At 45.3% G+C, this 20659-nt stretch overlaps 1 protein-coding gene and 1 non-coding gene across 4 annotated transcripts; one reads left to right on the top strand and one right to left on the bottom strand.

Moving 5' to 3' along the window:
* Positions 1 to 963: 963 nt before the first annotated feature.
* PGBD2 (piggyBac transposable element derived 2) lies at positions 964 to 19820 on the bottom strand. 3 transcript variants are annotated; one of them, XM_025399189.1, is made up of 4 exons: positions 19015 to 19092; positions 6248 to 6311; positions 5579 to 5698; positions 964 to 3501 (listed from the first exon to the last, which is right to left on the bottom strand). In XM_025399189.1, exons 3-4 carry the CDS (start codon positions 5584 to 5586, stop codon positions 1740 to 1742), a joined length of 1770 nt encoding a protein of 589 aa, XP_025254974.1. In that variant the 5' UTR covers positions 5587 to 5698; positions 6248 to 6311; positions 19015 to 19092; the 3' UTR covers positions 964 to 1739. The 3 variants fall into 3 exon arrangements, with proteins under 3 accessions (XP_025254974.1, XP_025254965.1, XP_025254985.1); XM_025399180.1 differs by lacking the exon at positions 5579 to 5698 and having other exon boundaries at positions 19015 to 19820; XM_025399200.1 differs by lacking the exon at positions 5579 to 5698 and having other exon boundaries at positions 964 to 2824; positions 19015 to 19820.
* LOC112615667 lies at positions 7024 to 7126 on the top strand. The gene has a single exon (XR_003117439.1). It is a non-coding gene; the product is annotated as a U6 spliceosomal RNA (small nuclear RNA).
* Positions 19821 to 20659: the final 839 nt, after the last annotated feature.

The following is a 20659-nucleotide window of genomic DNA, read 5'->3' as shown; positions in this document are numbered from 1 at the left end:
CAAGAGTTCACGACCAGCCTGACCAACATGGTGAAACACCATCTCTACTAAAAATAGAAAAATTAGCTGGGTGTGGTGGTGGGTGCTTATAATCCCAGCTACTTGGGAGGCTGAGGCAGGAGAATCACTTGAGTTCAGGAGACAGAGGATACAGTGAGCCGAGATCACGCATCACTGCACTCCAGCCTGGGTGACAAGGCAACTCCATCTCAAAACAAAAACAAAAAGTACATATGGCAAACAGGTATACAAAAAGGTACTCAACATCACTGATCAACAGAAAAATGCAAGTCAAAACTACATTGAGATATCTCATCCCGGTAAAAAATGGCTTTAATCCAAAAGACAGACAATAACAAATGCTGGCAAGGATGTGGAGAAAAAGGAACCCTCGAATACTGTTGGTGGGAATGTAAATTAGTACAACGTGTATGGAGAACAGTTTGAAGGTTCCTCAAAAACTAAAATAGAGCTACCATATTATTCAGGAATCCCATTCCTAAGTACACACCCAAAAGAAAAAAAATCAGTATACTGAAGAAAGATCTGAACTCCAATGTTTATCTTCTGCACTATTCACAACAGTCATGATTTGGGAGCAACCTAAGTGACCATCAACAGAAGAATGGATAAAGAAAATGTACATATACACAATGAAGTATTATTAATATTTAGCCACAAAAAAAAATGATATTCAGTCATTTGCAACAACATGAATGGGAGTGGAGGTCATTATGTTAAGTGAAATAAGCCAAGCAAAGGAAGGCAAACTTCAGATGTTCTCACTTATTTGTGGGAGCTAAAAATGAAAACAATTGAATTCATGGACATACAGAGTAGAAAGAAGGTTACCAGAGCTTGGCAAGGGTGGTTAGGGGGTGGGGGAGAGTGGCAATAGTTAATGGGTATGAAAAAATAGAAAGAATGAGTAAGACCTAGTATTTGCTAGCACAACAGGGTGAATATAGTTAAAAATAATTTAATTGTACATTTTAAAATAACTAGCAGTATAATTGGTTTGTAACACAAAGGACAGATGTTTGACAGGATGGATAGCCCATTTACCCTGATGTGGTTTTTCCACATTGCATGTCTGTATCAAAATATCTCACGTAACCCATAAAAATACACACCTACTATGTACCCACAAAAATTAAAAAAATAATTTTTTATAAAATGAATCCCACATTGATATATATTAGGAAAATATTTTTATCAAGAAAATATGAACTCTGAAACTCTAGCCCTCTGACTAAATACAAGGCAGATTATCTATCCTTGGAAAGTTTGATAACCTTAGATTAATATGAAATAAATAGGATTAAGAAATCCATCACATTTACATGATATTTATACACTATTGCCTATCTTAGATTATAAACCATGGCATGCAATGGTCAAGTCTTCTTACTGTTCTTGCAAGTTTTCCTTTGATTCTTCTTCCTAGAATTCAAATATACCCCAAAGCACAACTTTTATCTGAATAAAAAGTGGTCCCACAACTTTAAATAAATAAGTTCAAAAATATAAATATAAATGAATATAAATATTAATTGATATCACATGTAGGCATAATAGAACACAATAAAAAAGATAACAATTGTGGGTAGGGAGAAAAGAGAAAACCAAGTCATCAGAAATTCAGGTCTTTTTTCCAACACAAAACAGAAGTAATCAACTGCTATCTGTATTTAACTGTGAACATCTCATTATAAACCAAAAAAGTATGTCTCCTGATGTCACCGGATGTGGTACTCCCTGAAGCACTTGGCATGGACACCCTTCTGGCACTTCTCGCACCGGGTGTTGGTCTGTGAGTGGCAGAGGGCACATCGGGTCCTCTTGTCCTGGTGGATAATCCAGTGTCCAACCATATCAAAGCGGCTCTCAGTCTCCAACCGCCTGCTTCGCCTTCCTTGAGAGGTCGTGTCAGCATTGCTCTCCAGGTACACACAGGCGACGTATCTCCGGAAGGCAAGGAGGTCCACCTGGGCATCCTGGCAGCAGATCCTGTGCAGCTGCCATGCATTGTTGAGGGCAGCATCAATGACATAGCCAATAAAGCTTGAGTACCACTTCATGCCTCGGATCTTCACCTTGTACTTGGCAATATTCTGGTCCATCCTACCAACACCGCCCACCTTCTCCTGATACAGCTTCACCAGTGATGGCTGGTGGACCTGAGTCCGCGTTTTAGTTGCTCCAGAGTGACGACTGGTCAGCCTCACTGGTTCTATGCCCACAGCATTGGAGCAGATGTTGACCACGCTGCTATCGTGCCAGCGGCACACGATGATCTCCTCACTCTCATCGACTTTGTAATCAAATGAACCCCTCTTCATTTTTTTCAGTTCTTTGGGGTCTTTTAGGGGACATCGCTCAGTCCTGTACTCACGAACAGTTCCTGTGGCCTTCACCCCCTTTTTCCTCAAAATGGACATCAGTTTAACACTTGTAAAAACCTTGTCAAAAAATATGTGATATGGCAGAAAACCACGCTCCTGAAGCGCATCCACAAATTTTATTACCATACTGCCTCCTAGATCCAGGCTCCTGTCTGGCTTGGTAAAAAGTGTGCCCTGTGAGGGCTCGAACCACACCAAGTAGCCTCTGCTGGTCGTCCCACACCAAATCTTGTAGCCAAGTCGCACCGGCTTCCCCCTGTGCAGCTGCTTGGACCCCCGGTGCCCAAAGTACTCACACATAGACTCGCCAAAGCTGTAGAACTCTTCCAAGGGTGCGTGCTTCTGGAAATTGCAGTTCATCCGGATGATGAGAGGTCTGACCTTGGCAAACCTATCACCTGCATCAAGTTCGTTGTTATCTGCAAAATGTAAGTATGAGAAGATTAGTTCGAATCTGTCCCTTCTAATTGCATCGGCCACAAGATGATGATGTGAATCAGGAGAGGTTTCCCAGAACATCCTTCTCCTTGGGTAAGAGATGTACCCACTTAAAATCAAAATGCCCAAAACACACTTCAATTCCTGAGCCGTAAGACTCAGATTGACATTTTTCTGCCAAGCATAACGATTGGTTTCATTAACAATGAAATTAATTGTTCCTTCATCAAAAAACAACTCAAAAAGGCCCACAGGACTCAGCTCTTGGCTTTTCAGATCCTCAATATGAGGATCTGATGCCGTCCAACTGCCAAAGTCTGGACGAATATCTCTTTTTGTCCAAATGCGCTGAGGTTTCACAACTGCTTTCTGCCTCTTCTTGGCCGGCTGCAGCTCCAGGTCGTCATTATCCTCGCCGGTGCCAGAGTCCTCACACAGGACTGAAGCATGCAGCACACTGCCAGGCAGGTGAGCACCTCGCTGGCTGTCTTCATCACCTGAGTCCTCATCAGTGAATTCCCCCGCAGCATTGTCGGGAGGTGCAATGAAAATCTCTTCCCTGTTGCTGTTGGACTCTTCCTCCTCCATAGCATTCAGAACCTCGAGCAGCTTTGCAGACTTCACCTTTGAGTGGATACCTCTCCCAGCAATGACATCTCTGTTACGACAGGAAACAGAATCAGGAAGAGGCCACGCCAAAAAGCCAGTGCTTCAGCAGAAAAGAGGAGGACGCTCTCTCTACAAAACACTTTCATTTGAATGGCTTCATAGATCTGGCACCACAAGGCACAGCATTCAGTAAGTAAATTTTCCAGCTAAACACAGATTCTGCTTTTTGTTATTTTTTTTTGAAACGGTGTCATACTCTGTCACCCAGGCTGGAGTGCAGGGGTGCGATCTCAACTCACTGCAACCTCCACCTCCCAGGTTCAAGCGATTCTCCTGCCTCAGCCTCCCGAGTACCTGGGACTATAGGTGCATGCCACCACGCCACGCTACCTTTTTTTATTTTTAGTAGAGATGGGGTTTCACCATGTTAGTCAGGATGGTCTTGATCTCCTGACCTCGTGATCCGCCCGCCTCAGTCTCCCAAAGTGCTGGGATTACAGGCGTAAGCCATGGCACCCAGCCCACAGATGATGCTTTTAAGTGCAGAAGTATTTTGACAATGGGAGACAGAATAAAGAGGTCTTACCTACTTCCTTTCCTTCTTAAATGATGTGTTCTAAAACAGAGGATCCTCTTTAGTGATGAATCCAGATGCTGCTGTCATCACTCCAGATAACAGAAACTGGCAACAGGGAGCCCTGGTCAGCTGGAGTGACACCCACTCCTGTCCCCTCAGACTCAATAGCCCTAGGAGCTCCGCAATTACATTTGTCTTACTATACCTTCCCTCTCTTATTGACAAATGGAAGTTTCCCTCATTCCCCAAATTCTCAAACTCTCCCTACTTGAACTCTCACTACCCAAATTCAAGAACTGAGCAGATGTGGATTTTCAGATAGCTCCCTTGCAGCTATCCTACTGTATGCTAACTGCAATTCAGAAGCCAAATCAATTTGGAAAACATGGAAACTCCGGATACTCTCTGGCCCTGTGGACACAGGAACCAAATGGATGGTGAGTGATACAGGTGCTCCTCGACTTACAATCAGGTTACATCCCAATTTGACTTACAATCAGGTGACATCCCAATAAACCCCTCATGAGTTAAAAACGTCATAAGTCGAAAATGCATTTAATACACCTAACCTACCAAACATCGTAGCTTAGCCTAGCCTACCTTAAACATGCTCAGAACATTTACATTACCCTATAGTTGGGAAAAAAAGTCATCTAACACAAAGCCTATTTTATAATTAAGTATTAAATAGCTCATATAATTTATTGACTACTGGACTGAAAGTGAAAAACAGAGTGACTGTATGGATACTCAAAGTACAGTTCCTACAGAATATATCTGGCTTTTACACCATCTTAAGTTGAACCATGCTAAGTGGGAGACTCTCTGTACTTGCATTTGAGCACAGACAGTGAGCAGGTGCTGCTCAGGGGCTGGCAACGGGTAAACTCCACTCCCAACCTGCACAGCACTTTATTTCTAACTGGAGGAGTCAGACAACAGATCAACAAACAAGTAGCTATGCAGGACGGTGTCAGGTAGCAACGAATGCCGAATGCCCCAGATAAGGGACAATGCAACAAAGGGGTAGAGCCAGGGGTGCTATTTTGGACAGAATGGTGAGAGAAGGCTCACAGGGTGGGAGGCCTGAAGGAGATGAGAGAATGAGCCCTGCAGACAGCTGGAGACAAGATGTCCCAGGCAGACAGAAAGGACCACAGGCACACGGCCCTGACACTGAAGGGATTCGACATCTGCAGAACGGCAAGGAGGTCAGCGAGGCTGCAGGTGCAATGAGGACAAGAGAGCAGAGCAGAGCCAGAGAGAACTAGCCCCACAGGACTCCACAGACCCTGGCCAGGACTTCCAGTGTTCAGCTACCATAGGCAGCCCCAAGGGTGGGGGTAAACCATGGAACAGGGCAGTGAGGAGTCACATCTAGGCTGTAAACACATCGCCCTGGCTGTGAGAATGGACTCAGCAGGGAGGGTAGGCACAGAGGTCCCTGCAGCTTCCCTGTGCCCCTTTGCAGACCCCAACCTCCACGTGAGGAACCTGCATCCCAAAGGAAGGCAACAGGATTTACCACAGAGGTGACATCAGCGCAGACCTGCCCATGGACTCTGGAGTTCAGGCTGCATTAGAAATTCACTCTAACCTCACTGCCTGGAGACTGACTGTCAGCCGCCATGCTCACCTCCACGAGGTGAGGTATTCACTCATTCCCCCTCTGCATGGGCCAGGACAAGAGACCAGTTTGAAGGGAAAGGAAATTCAAAGCCCTTCTCATGGGCCTTGGACAGCAGCCATCTTCACACTCTCCTGACCTGGCCTCACCCAGTTCACAGGGGTAGATCCAGGGCTGCAAGCTCAAGGTCTCTACCAGTTTTGACTGCCCAAGCTCCTCCTCACCCCCAAACCCTCAAACAACTTCTGCACATGACTGTTCAAACCCCGGGCATGAGAAAGCCTGCAGGGACTGAGGTGGCCCCAGGAGTAACCATCTGGTGTCTTTATCTTGAAAGATGAGGAAAGTGAAGTCATGGTTTTCTATCGAGTGTACACATTAGTGCTACATGACCACACCCATACCACACAACCATCGGCCTTTTCCCGTTTTCCCCATTCTTCTCCCATCTCCTCTCCCTTCTTCCTTTATACTTCCTGGACACCAACTGTTATACTGAGGCCAAGAGCTAAAAATGTCATGGACTTGGCCTTTCAAAAACATAGGGGAATAAATTCTTCAATAAAACATTTGATCAAACAGCACTCCTACCTGGATGTTGAAGCCATGATGAACTGGGAAGACGAAGCTGTCTTTACTCACAGAGTCTAAGAACCTGTAAGACAAGAAAGGTCAATTTAAAAAAATTGTATCTTAAGAAGCAAGGCAACAGGATCTTTTCTACCATTTAAGGGAAAAATATCTCTGACTTAAAATTCACTACCTTAACAGTGTGTGGGTCGATTGGTTATTCAGAGGGAAAAAGAACAAATCCTTCATCTCAAAACTCACACCAAAATACATTCTAAAGTAGATGACATTTGGGGCTACATGAGTCTTTGCTTGTGGGGTGGCAGAGGGCCTTCCACTGCATTCTAGGATGTTTATGGCATCCCCGGCTTCTACTAATAGATGCCAGTAGAACATCCCGCTGCACTGTCCGTAACAGCTAAACATCAGAAAAACCTAAAAGACTACCAACTGGGAGATGAATATAATTATATTATATAGAAGTTTAAACAAATGAACAACCAAGAAAGCATAAGGATCCTGAAAACAACACTTAATGAAACAAAGCTGCAGAGAGAAAGTGTAGAACACCACTTATGTAACTACAAATACCCACAAGAAATTCCCTGTGTTGTCAACAGATACTATGTGCAGGATAGGAGTATAAAACCAGAACTGGAAAGCTACACGCTAGCTCTTCACAGAAGGGGGTACCCACAGGGGAGGGAGGGAAACTGGAGTGAGGAAGTGGAAGATGAGATGGGGTCGCGGGGAGAGAAAGGCCCACCAGATCTGTTAGTTCTTTTTACACAATCTGAGTGCTCACTTCGGCAGCACATGTACTAAAACTGGACCAATACCGAGATTAGCATAGCCTGTCCACAAAGATGACATGAAAATTCGTAAGTGCTCCATATTAAAAAAAAAATCTGAATCAAATATGGTAAAATGTGTTAATGTGTTAAATCTGGGAGGTGGGGACATGGATATTGATATATTTTTCTCTGTATTTTCTGTATGTTTGAAATATTTTGGAGTAAAGACATTAGAAACCCTTTTAGCAAGTGAGCATTTAAGTGTGGAGTACTGTTTTAAGCATTTTTACCGATGTCAATGCATTTAATTCCCTTCATAACTTCTTGAGGTTGTAATAACCCCCATTTAACCATTGAGGAAACTGAGGCCTGGAAAGAAGTGACTTGCCTAGCGATGCAGAACAAAATCACAACAGATTTGGCAAGTGTTAGTGTCCAAGGGCATCTACTTAGTTTTCCAGGATATTAGACAGTCACGCTTGAAAAATTTAATGGAAAACCAGTCACCCTCACCCTGTCAACAAACTGATAAAATGCAGTAATACTGGGGGGAAATGCAAACAGAAGTCAGGAGGCATCCCTGTTTATCCAGAGCTCACAGAAATTAATTATCGGAGTAGGGGATTTGCATTTGCACACAATGATGATGTGAGTTCCACAAGGATTCAGGCTATGGAAATATCTCAGCACCACAGGGACCCCATGCCAATATTTTCAAAATGGTGTGATTGCCGGCAAACCACCTGGACAGCTGATTCAAGTTAACTTCTCATTTTAAGATGTTAACCTTTCTATGCATTTTAATGTGTCTGGACAACTCACTCTGGGCCACTCTTACAACAGCAAGAATAGACCAACAACCCCACTCTGCACGTCTTCAACAGCTCTCCCGCCTGGCGTCACATCCTTCTCGGTCTCCCTGCAGACCCAGAACAGCAGCGGTTAGTGGAGGGAGGAAGCAGAGCACCCAGAGGTGCTTTAAAATTTGTTGGGGGAGAAGGTTGGTTGTCACAATGGCAGAAGGGGTGGAAAGGGTTACAGCGATCCCACACGTGTGGGTCAGTCCCACAACCACACCTGTCTCATACCCTCACAACTTCCATCTGTCCTACCAAAACCTATGTGCAATGATTTAACTTGGGCTTAGAACCAAACTCAGATTTACATAAATATAAAACACCTTTTGCACAATTTTAATATAGTACAGTAAACATACTAATAGTAGAGAAAACGAAGATCTTTTTATCAGAACTTTACCAACGCTTGTTGACCATTTTGAAAAATTACGTTACCAATAGTATCAGTCTTTGTGACACAAGTCATCATCAATGCAACACACATAGGTCCTTTTGTACCTGCAGTCATCGCATTCACGGTGGCTTGACATATGCATATGTAACCCTTCCATAAAAATGCCAAATACAAAGAACAAGTGTCAGCACCATTCAGGTGAATATGGCCTTACTTGTCTAAAATTCATTTTAATTTCTACCTTACCCCCACCAAATGAAGCCCCACCTGGCCCTGAAGTCAGCTCAGTCACACTGCTTCTGACCAGTTCTCGATAACTCAGCCAAGGCTCCCTTTGTCAGCTACTCAGAGCACGCCCTTCACAAACCAGTCTCCTTTTATTGTTTGTGAGACCATTTCATGAATACTATCTGCTCTAGTCTCGGTCTGATCTCCACTATATATCCAAAGCACACTCAGAGGGAGGCTGAGCCTGATCACAACTGTACATACAACACTTACATAGTAGCTGGGTCTGATCTACATTATATATACACACAGTGCTTGCTTACAGGGTCCAGCGGACACAAGAGCTGGGCCAGTACCGTCAGGAGAGGACTTGAGAATGTTATTTTTTTCTATGAGAATCCAAAGGCCTCTCCTGAAGGCTAAAATAAAACCTTCAGCATCATCTTCCTAATCTTCCCCGGGTCTGCTTCCTAATTTTCTTTAACATATTAGACATAGCAGGTCTCTGCCCCCTCTGCTATCCCCTAGCTGAGACCGTTTCAGGCAGGTACCATCAAAGGGTCACTTGCCCCTATCCTTAAGACTCAACTACAGAGCCCAGGGCCTTGAATGCAAAAATACTCAGTAAAGTAGCTCCTCGAGTCCATTTCCTCCCATAACAGGGACAGAGCAGGGGAACATTAATGCCTCCAGCCTTTTCTCCTCCATCCACCAGCTCAGTGGGCTGTTCTCAGGGGCCAACCAACAGCTCCCAAACCACAAGGCACATAGACAGCGATAAAGTGAAAATGCTATGTGGCCAGGAAAAAGAGTGTTAGGAGTTGTTTAGTACCCTACACGCAAACCATGGCCCAAATGACCCCATCATCAACTGGTTGTCCTGGTCACCTGAAAATACAATTTCAATGTTGTGTGGCCAGAGCCCTTACCAAAGGACTAATCCCACAGACTCCCCATGCTATCTCAGGCAGCTTTTAAGCCCAGCCTCGCCAATGAACTTCTGCCCTGCCAGTCTGCCAGGAAGCTCACTGAACTGTCTACCTACAAACCCATAAAAGCAAACCGCACTCAGCAAATTCTGACTCCATCTGCCCCTTTGCAGCCAATTCTAAGAGTTATGCATGCACATACCTACAATCAATCTTGCCCCAACACACCTCCTATGCCCCCTTAGCGCTCCAGAAAGGATGACAAATATCTTTTCCTCCTGACGTTATTCTACCTTCCTCTCCCCAACTACCCAATTTCTAGTCTCTGTAGGTTCACTCTCAAGCTTTTGTGGTCAGGCAGTAACCGTGGCTGGCACGTCCTGGGGGGTGGATCCTGGCCTGGGTTCTGCCGACACAGAAGATAAGAGAACATGTAACTCCTGCAATCAGTGACCTCCACTCCTATGGGCCCCTTGCTTCTGCCTCAAGGTGGCTCTCAGGAGTAAGGGGAAGTAGGAAAGACACCCATCAAATGAGATGCCTAAATTCCATTTCCAGAAGTATGGCAGACCACAGACCCCAAAAAAACTCTCCTGATGAAAACTTAAAAGAGCTGGATAAAATTTTAAGTGCTGCACTGACCTGACAAGAAAATATGGAATCTCACTGGGTCAAAAAGCAAAATCAATCTGGGAGCCCTAAGGAGCAAGGGAGTCTAAGGAGCAAGGGAGTCTTCAGTTAGCTTTCACTCTGAGGCGTTCTCATGAATTGTGGTGACATTAATCCTCCTATTCTGAACTATATGGAGTATAAAAACTAGAGGAAACTAAAGGCAGGCCAGCACAAAGGGCTAGGAAAATAGGCCTGCACAAAGGGCCTACCAAAGGGCTGCACCCAAGAGACAAAGATAAATGAAAAGTAACCCAACTCTGAAGAAGAGACCAGAAAATAAAGATGCTTAGCCATACCACTGGATAAAAGTCAGGGGGGGAGTGTCTCCGAAGAATCTGTAACTATGAAGGTTTATGAGGCCAACTGATACTGCTTAATGGGCTCAATAACCTCAAGCAAAAATTTTAACCCAAAGTCCCCTTCATTAGCAGTGCTTCCCCAGGAATAGTGAAAACAGATAAAACCTCTCTGGAGGAATATATCCCCAACAAAAACATTGAAGAGTTCCACTGACAACAGTTCCAAAGATGAATTCACATTATGGAAAAAAAAAAGTCAAAGTAAACAAGGAAATAAAACAGTAAACAAGGAAATAAAGCACCATGAATGGGAGTCAGCAGAAACAATGGACAGCATAATCAGACCCATGGACTATAAATGTCATAATTATCATAGAATACAAAATATATATATGTTTAATATATTGTAAGAAACAATATGAACAAGAAACATAAAATCTGAAATGAAAAAAAAAGGTCAAGCACACTTAAAAAGAACCAAATACAACAAATAAGAATAAAAACTAAACTACCTAAGAAAAGTTTTAAAAGTCAGACTTATAAGGGAAATACAAATCAAAACCATGAGATATCACATTACACCCATTACGCTGGACACTATCAAGAAAACAGAGAATGGTATCAGCAAGAATGTAGAAAAATTAGAACCTTTGGGCCGGATGTGGTGGCTCACGCCTGTAATCCCAGCACTTTAGGAGGCTGAGGCGGGCAGATCAGGAGGTCAGGAGCTCGAGACCATCCTGGCTGACACAGTGAAACCCCGTCTCTCCTAAAAATACAAACAATTAGCCAGACATGGTGGGCAGGTGCCTGTAGTCCCAGCTACTCGGGAGGCTGAGGCAGGAGAATGGCGTGAACCCGGGAGGCGGAGCTTGCAGTGAGCCGAGATCGCGCCACTCACTGCAGCCTGGGTGACAGAGCGAGACTCCACCTCAAAAAAACAAAAAAACAGAAAAATTAGAACCTTTGTACACTGTTGATAGCATTTAAAAATAATGCACCCACTATGGAAAAAGTGTGGTAATTTCTACATTGTCTTTTAAACATTTTTTTTTTTCATATTTAAAAAAACCACAATTTTTTTTTTTTTTTTTTTTTAAAAAAGACAGGGTCTCACTCTGTTGACCAGCCTGGAATACGGTGGGACAATTGATTTAGGAGTTAAAAATAAATTACTCAAGCAGTTAGTGAGGGTACAGAAGTCCTCAGTAAGGTTTTTCTTTTAATAAAAAGCAGCCCCCAAATCCTTTCTTTTCTAACAGAAAGCAGCCTGAAAAATCAAGCCTCAAGCACAGATAAGTAAGCTGGAAGCTTGCATAGGTGAATGCCTGCAGGTGTGCCAGAAGCCAGGTATATCCAGCGTGGAAATTTTCTCCTCCCTTCTCTTTGTCAAAGTCACATGTGTGGGTGTCACAGCCCCAGCAAGGCCGAGACGCCATCTGCATAATAAAAGATTAGGGTGAGATGGCCAGCCTCTTTGTGGGCTACGTAAGTGGCACACCTGGCCCAACCAATCCCCGAGGCCCTATGTAAATTAGACACCACCTTCTTAAGCCCCTCTCTAAAGTCAAATACATCCCACTGTGAACAGCGAGATCCATCTGGAACCTCTCTCCCTCTATATGGGGGAGCTTTGCTCTTGTTTATCTTGCCTATTAAACTTTCTGCTCTTAAATGCACACCTTGTGCGTCTACATCTTCGTTTTCCTTAGCGTGAGACAACGAACCTTGGGTATTTCCCAAGACAAGTGACCCCACTTCACAATCATGGCTCACTGCAGCCTCTACCACTCCAGGCTCAGGTGATCCTGCCACCTCAGCCTCCTAAGTAGCTGGAACTACAGGTACATGCCACCATGCCAGCTAATTTTTCTATGTTTTGTAGAGATGGGGTTTCTCCATGTTGCCCAGGCTGGTCTCAAACTCTTGGGCTCAAATAATCTGCCTGCCTTGGCCTCCCAAAATGCTGGGATTGTAGGTTTGAGGCACTGTGCCTGGCTGCAACTGATTTTTGCATGTTTATTTTGTATCCTGCAACTGTGCTGTATTCAGCAAATACAATTTGCTGTGAATTTTGCTGCAAATATAAATTGCTGCAATTCTGCAATTGTAGAATCTTTAGAGTTTCCTACATATGAGATCATGTCATCTGCAAACACAGATAGTTGTAATTACTGCTTTCCAATTTGGATGGCTCTTACTTTCTCAGTAATTGCTCTAAGACTTCCAATACTATGTTGAACAAATGAACTGAAAGCAGGAACTCAGAAATCTATGTCTATAGCGCTTTTTTTTTTTTGAGATGGAGTCTCTGTTGCCCAGGCTTGAGTGCAGTGGCGTGATCTCATCTCACTGCAACCTCCGCCTCCCGGGTTCAAGTGATTCTCTTGCCTCAGCCTCCTGAGTAGCTGGGACTACAGGTTCTTGCCACCATCCCCGGGTAATTTTTTGTATTTTTAGTAGAGACGGGGTTTCACCGTTTTAGCCAGGATGGTCTCGATCTCCTGATTTCGGGATCCGCCCACCTCAGGCCTCCCAAAGTGATGGGATTATAGGCGTGAGTCACTGCGTCTGGCCTATAGTGCATTTTCAAAGGAGCACTATTCACAACAGCCAAGAGACAGAAGCAACTCAAGTGTCAATTGATGAATGAATGGAATTGATAGATGCAATGGAATATTATTCAGCCTTAAAATGAAGGAAATCCTGTTACAGGCTACAACATAAATAAACCTTGAGGACATTATAGTAAGTGAAATAAGCCAACTACAAAAAGAGAAACAGTGTTTAATTTCACTTACATGAGGTAATTAAAGTAGTCAAAACTGAGAAACAGAAAGTAGAATGCAGATAAACAGAAGTTGTGGAGGAGAAACGGCAAGTCAATGTTTAATGGGTATAGTTTCAGTTTTGCAAGATAAAAAAGTTCCTGGAGATTGGCTGCACAATAATGTGATTATCCTTAGTACTACTAAACTGTACACTTAAATGGTTAAAATGGTAAACTGTATGTTTTTTACAATTAAAAATATAAAAATGAAGTACAATAAAAACAAAAAAATCAGAGAAAGAGGGTCATTTTACAGTGAGAAAAGATTTGCCTAATCAGGAAAATATAGTAATTTTTAAATTGTGTATATCTAGTAAGTTCAAAATAAATAGAATAAAAAGGACTACTATACAGAATCTACAATGAACTCAAACAAATTAGCAAGAAAAAAAAATCCCCTCAAAAAGTGGGTTAAGGACAATTCTCAAAAGAATTTACACAAATGGCCAACAAACATATGAAAAACATGCTCAACATCACTAATGATCAGGGAAATGCAAATCAAAACCACAATGCGATACCATCTTCCTCACACAAGAATGGCCATAATCAAAAAAATCAAAAAATAACAGATGTTGGCCAGGATGCAATGAAAAGGGAACATTCTGCACTGCTGGTGGGGATGTAAACTAGTACAACCACTATGGAATACAGTGTGCAGATTCCTTAAAGAACGAAAAGTAGAACTACCATTTGATCTGGCAATGCCACTACTGGGTATCTACTCAGAGGAAAAGAAGTCATTATATGAGAAAAGATACTTGCACACGCATGTTTATAGCAGCACAATTCAAAAATATGGAACCATCCCAAATGCCAATCAATCAATGAGTGGATAAAGAAACTGTGGTATGTACATAAGACAGAATACTACTCAGTCATAAAAAGGAATGAATTAATGGCATTCACAGCAACCTGGATGGAAATGAAAACCATTATTCTAAGTGAAGTAACTCAGGAATGGAAAACCAAACATCATACGTTCTCACTCGTAAGTGGGAGCTAAGCTAAGAGGATGCAAAGGTAAAGAATGATACAATGGACGTTGGTGACTCCAGGGGAAAGGATGAGAAGGACATGGCTATAAATTGGGTTCAGTATATACCGCTTGGGTGATGTGTGCACCAAAATCTCACAAATCACAACTAAAAAACTTACTCATGGCCGGGCGCGGTGGCTCATGCCTGTAATCCCGCACTTTGGGAGGTCGAGGCGGGCGGATCATGAGGTCAGATCTAGACCATCCTGGCTAACACGGATCTCTACTAAAAATACGAAAAATTAGCCGGGTGTGGTGGCGGGCGCCTGTAGTCCCAGCTACTCGGGAGGCTGAGGCAGGAGAATGGCGTGAACCCGGGAGGCGGAGCTTGCAGTGAGCCAAGATCATGCCATTGCACTCCAGCCAGGGCAACAGAGAGAGACTCTGTCTCAAAAAAAAAAAAAAAAAATCATGTAACCAAATACCACCTGTTCCCCAAAAACTTATGGAAATAAAAAATAAAGTTTTCATAAGGTTCGATTTCTTTTTTTTTGAGACGGAGTCTCGCTCTGTTGCCCAGGCTGGAGCGCAGTGGCCGGATCTCGGCTCACTGCAAGCTCCACCTCCCGGGTTTACGCCATTCTCCTGCCTCAGCCTCCCAAGCAGCTGGGACTACAGGCGCCCCCACCTCGCCCGGCTAGTTTTTTATATTTTTTAGTAGAGACGGGGGGTTTCACCGTGTTAGCCAGGATGGTCCCGATCTCCTGACCTCGTGATCCGCCCGTCTGGGCCTCCCAAAGTGCTGGGATTACAGGCTTGAGCCACCGCGACCGGCCAAGGTTCAATTTCTTAAACTGAGTAGGATATTCAGAGTTGTTCATTATTCTTTAAACTGTTCCTGTGCATTTTATATATTTTGGTATGTATATTTTACACACTCACACAAACACACACAGGCACGGGGGCACTTGCAAAGAAACACCTGAACAAATACTCTCCAGCTGACCCAGTCAGTACCTGATGGGAATGCTGCTCTGCAGTGATGAGGGAGTCGCAAGCAAAAGATGTTCATCTGTGATGTTTCAGAACACACACATCTTGCACGGCTAGAAGAAAATTAGGTCATCTCCCCATGTAACAGTCTGTGTCCCTTATGAAGAATCTCTTTTTAAAATCCTTATAAAATCGTTTACCTGAATTTCTTCAAAGCCCAGCCAGCCCACATCCCAACTTATCCATACACAGGGCCTCTGACCATCTCTGGTCCGCATGACATCACACTTAAATTCCTCTATGGCTTGTGAGAAAAGCTCATCACCTGATTAGATCATAAGCTCCAGTAATCACGGACATGAGTCCCCATGGGCCTTCAGTAAATCCAAGTGTGTGACTGTGATGTCTGTGGGGCTCCAGCTCCCCTTCTGCTCTGACCTTCTTGGCACTAAGGCAGGCTTGCTGCAGGCAGATGCCAGGTGTGTGAGGTGCGAAAGAAAGACCTCAGTCCCTCAATCTCTCCCGACCCCCTTTCACAAGTCTGTAGCCCAGGAAAAATGTGTAATATGGAGCCACCAGTGACGAGCTGTGTGATTTTGGAAAGTCACTTAGCAAAGAGACTTCCTGGTGCCCTCGTCTTTCACCTGTAAAATGGGATCATCGTGGTACCTACCTTCATTGCATTGTGAAAGTAATAAGAGTCAATGTGTGTAAAGCAGACACCACAGGCCTGGCTTCCCAAGTGTTAACTACAATTTCAGGTCCACAACCCCTCACCTACAATTCCAAAAGCCAAATATGCTTTAAAAACTAAATTTCTTTCAAAACTTTGCAACAAACTCTTTGGCAGCAAAACCTGGACTGACCTGAGGCTCTTCATAAAGTCTAATTGTTACTATAAATATCCACACATTTTGCTGCAGAAATTATGTTTCATTAAGGGATGCATAGTATGACTGATAAAACTCAAACAGTCTGACTTCTTCCCCAGGTCCAGCCAGGTTTGGGTCAGGAAGCCTGACTTGTGTTACCATTTCATAGTTGCTCCACCTCTCGGCAGTTTACCACCTTTTCCTCCACTGTGCCTTAGGCTGGCCCCATCCACTTGCTAACATACAGACTGACAGCCTCCAGCCATTAGGGCATGAGCCCATCTTCACAGCCTACCAAGAGCTTGCCCTGGGTCACAATCCAACAGAGCTCTGAAATAAAATCAAAAGTCATTCACAGCCCAGTCCCTAGCCTTATCCCCACCCAGTTCCGCCTGTAGGTTCAGACCACTCCCGAGGGCTGGTCCAGTCTCTTCTTGTATCCTGTCTTCCTCAGGTTCCCTACTCTGGCCTGACTGCTTTCTTCTTCTGTGCTGTGCCTTTTGCCTGGGGTGCTATTCCCTGCCTATGGGATCCCCTGGAATGTCCTTCTCATCCATCAGGCTTCCAATCAAGTCTTCTCTTATCACAGCTTTCACCACAATAGACTGAAATTAATAATCCATCTTCAGGTCGACCCCACCTCTGTATCCCAAGAAGGCAACATGGCATCTGGCATGCAGCAGGCCCTCAATAAATACTCGCTGAACCAAACTAATCATGCCACAGAGCCAAATGGCCACATTCCAGGGCATCCCATCCATCTCAACCTGCCGCAGACTTTTCATTTTCATCTTTACTATCTGGCTTTGAGACAACTATTTAGAAAAGAACCAGAAGCTCTTGATATATGCTTGACCCTAACTAAAATATACTCCTAAAAGAGTCTCTGAAACCATGCATAGGAAATATGTCAGTGAAGAGTCTAATAATTACAGTGGACTCAACCAGGACAGAGGGGGATACATAGGTAAGAAGCTCAGCAAAAACCCATTCTACCTTTCAGGAGTCTGCAGACTGTGCTCCCCAGGCCCTCCATCCCCTCACATGGGGCTCCTACATCTTTCTTGCCCTGCCTGAGACGACCAACAGAGGAAGGGGACATCGGTAGCCAGTGCCCCCACATACCAAGCAAACTCACAAAGGGAATAATGTCTAGACAGGCTGTTAGGCAGCCACACTATCACCTTTTCATTCCTTTGGCAAACATCTGAAGTATATACTGGGTGCCAGGCATGTATGCATAAAATTGTAACTATGACAGGGCTAAGAAGGAAAGGAGGTGTTATCAGAACCCATAAAACGGAAACTGACCTAGTCAGGGAGGTCAGAGAATACCTCCCTGAGGAAAAGATAACCTAATGGAGAGCTGCAGAAAGAGTAACAACTCCCTCAGCAGGCAGGGAACAGCACCCCAGGCAAAAGGTACAGCACAGGAGAAGCAAAGCAGTCCGGCCAGGGTAGGGAATCTGTGGGAGACGGTACAAGAGGCTGGACCAGCCCTGCAGAGACTTGAAGGCTCTGTTAAGGAGGCCTGTCGTTATCAGAGCAGTGGGAAGTTTAAAAAAAAAAAATTACAGGCAGAGCATAACAGAATGAAGGGTGCATGTTAACAAGCTTATTCTGGCTGCAGTATGGACAACTGAGTATGCAGGGCCCCAACGCTGATGAAGGGAGACGGACAAAAAGGCTACGGCAAAAGGGTGGGGCCTATGGAGAGAAATGGACACACCTAAGGAGGACTCAAAATGTGAAACCATCAAGTCTGGATAATTGGTTGAGGGGGTAGGGCAGGGGAGAAAGCTGATCAGGGAAGCCTCCTAGATTCTGGCACCCTATGGCTGGTGCACAGAGGTGCCACTCACCAAGCCCAGCAGCACTGGGAGGAGGAACGAGCAGCACTGGGAGGAGGAGGTGGTCACGAGCTGCCCTGAGGTCCAACTGGGCATTCTCAACTAAACTGGTCCAGGCACTCGGCAAGAAAAAGCACCTTGGTGTGAGACCTGGAGCTCCCCAGGCCACTCTAAAGGGCCCTAGGGGGTTGGGAGGCGGGAGAGCTGCTGTTTAAAATGTAAATTTCTCCAAGGAAAGACAGGACAACCCAATGCTGTCTTGGCGCCTAAATTACAAAACGGAAATAGGTGAGAGTAGAGGAATTTGAATAAGGCCTGTAGGTGTTAATATCCTGGTTTTGTTGACTGTTCTGTAAAAAAAGATGTTAATCCCTAGGAAATCTGGGCGAACCGTACATGGGAATTTTTGTTTGTTTTCTAACACTCTGAAATTCTGAAATTATTTCAAGATAAACATTATTCAAAAGACATTTTATAGATCAGCACCCCAAAGCTCAGCCAGGAGCCTAACAGCTCAGAAGGGCTTTTGTGGGATACGGAGGAACTTCCTCCCCTCTCTTCATCTCAACAGCAAAAGGGAAAGAAAGGCAAACAAAGACCCTCAGAAACCTCAGCGCCTTCCCAGGCGGACGCAAAGTTAAGAACGACCCGTCCCCAGCGCGCCCCGGCGCAGAGCCGCCCCGCCCCGGGACCTGACGCGGCGTTCGCAGCTCGGCCGCCAGCCTCAGGCCGCCCGCCCCATTAGTCCCGCCCACCCCGCCCGAGCCTGACCTGGTCCCTCCCACCGCGCCCTTAATCCATCCCCCTTTAGCCCGACCCCGCCCTGGTCCCCACCCACCCCGCTCCGCCTCCTGCTCCGCCCCCCGCTCAGCAGGGCCCGGCCTCCGGCCTCGCACCCCAACCCGCAGAGGGAGCGCCCCCTTGCGGCCCTCGGAATCCCATTGTTCCTGTCCTGGTCCCGCCAGCCCACCGTGGACGCGGAGCAGGGAGGACGAACTCCTCGGACGCCGTTGAGAAAACGCAACATCAAGGCCAACCGCTCCTGCACTCAAGCTAAGCCCTGCCTGCGGCGCGAGCACAATGATGCCTACCTGCCCTGGCCCAGACGGAGCCTCCCGAGCCCGAACCGGACCGTGAGCCGCGCCGAACCGGAGCGCTGCGCTTGCGTTGGCGTCGGGCGTCGCGGCCGCGCAACGTCCGGCACGAGAGCGCTCGCCGCACCTCAGCCCGCCTTCCACGCCACGCCCCCGAACCAGGCCACGCCCCGGCCCGAGCGACCATCGAGACTCCGGGACCTCCGCGGCGCCTAGAGGGATCCCGAAAACGCCTGCGAGGCCAGAACGGCCGAAATAACGTCTCCCACCCCAGCGGGCCGGCTCTTCCCGCCACTCTCCCTTATCCTCCCACCCCCGGCCTCCCTTGGAAACTTTCCTCGCTTCTAATCAGGAGAGCATGGGGACTTTCTAGGGTAGTGGTTCTCAAATGTGGCCCCAATCTAACAGCAGCTTCACCTGGGAAATTGATGGAACTGCAACTCTTGGGGCCCCACTCCAGGCACTGAATCAGAAACTGAGGGTGTGCCCAGTAATCGGGCTTACCAACCCTGAAGGTAATTGTGGAACAAACTAGGGCTTGAGAACCACTGCTGTATGGCAGGGTTTCTCAGCCTCCACTCTTGACATTTTGGGCCTGGATAATTCTTTGTTGAGAGGGAAGGAGGCTGTCCTGTGCATTACAGGAGGCAGGGTCACGGATAAAATACAGTTAAATTTGAGTTTAGGTAACAGTGTTGTTCATCTAAGATTCACATTTAACTGGAAATCCCTGTATTTCATCTGGCTACCTTACCTACCTATAGTTTTACTTCGTAAAAATAACCCTAATTGTAGGATATTGAGCACCCCTAGCAACTAAGTGCCAGTAGCACACCACACTCTCTCCACTCTAGTTATGACAAAAGTGTCTCCCCCTACCCCTCGAGAATCACGGCTCTATAAGGACTTTGTCCAGCTGAAACCTAGTAGCCTGTTAGGTATATAGGACAGTGTACTCCACAGCAAACTGCCTTGCCCTGAAAGGCTTTGAACACAGAAATCCCTGGGACCAGACCCTGTTAACATTCAAAAAGAGGGCCACTTAGTGAAGACTTTGTATTTGCTTCTCCACCCTGACACTTCACAAATGTTATTTGGTCACTGTAAAGTGTGTTCCAAAACACCTGCATCAGAAGAAAAAAAAAATCATGCTCATTTGTGGGATTCTGGAGCGGAGGGCACGTATAAGTTTGTCATCATTCATTCCACATATGAGCAATTTGAGGAGACAGATCATGAGCCCTGGGAAAATGGGAGTGCTACTCTAGGTGAGGTAGAGTGGTATTTCTAACTTGCTTTGTTCCCCAGATCCTGTGTCTCATTCATTCATTCATTCAAGTGTTAAATGAGTGTCCTCTCTATGACAGTCACTCCTCTGGGCAGTGCTGTTAGAACAGTGAAAAAAATAAAGGCACAAGAGAAAAACCCTCTTGTCATGATGCTTACATTTCAGCGGGAGAACCAGACAATAAACAAAATATATGGTGTGTCAAAGTGGAAAGTGCTAGGAAGAAAATAAAGGAAGCAAAGGGGACCAATAAGACTTGTGAACTCAGTTTTAAATAATTTGGTCAGGGAAGGTTGGTAAGTAAGAAGGTTGTATTTGAGGGAAAAGCCAAAGAATATGAAGAGCAAATTCCCC

This window comes from Theropithecus gelada, chromosome 1, assembly GCF_003255815.1.
Source record: "Theropithecus gelada isolate Dixy chromosome 1, Tgel_1.0, whole genome shotgun sequence".
NCBI classification, from domain to species: domain Eukaryota; kingdom Metazoa; phylum Chordata; class Mammalia; order Primates; family Cercopithecidae; genus Theropithecus; species Theropithecus gelada.
Note: the sequence above shows the minus strand (reverse complement) of the source record. Positions and strands in the feature narration are given on the sequence as shown.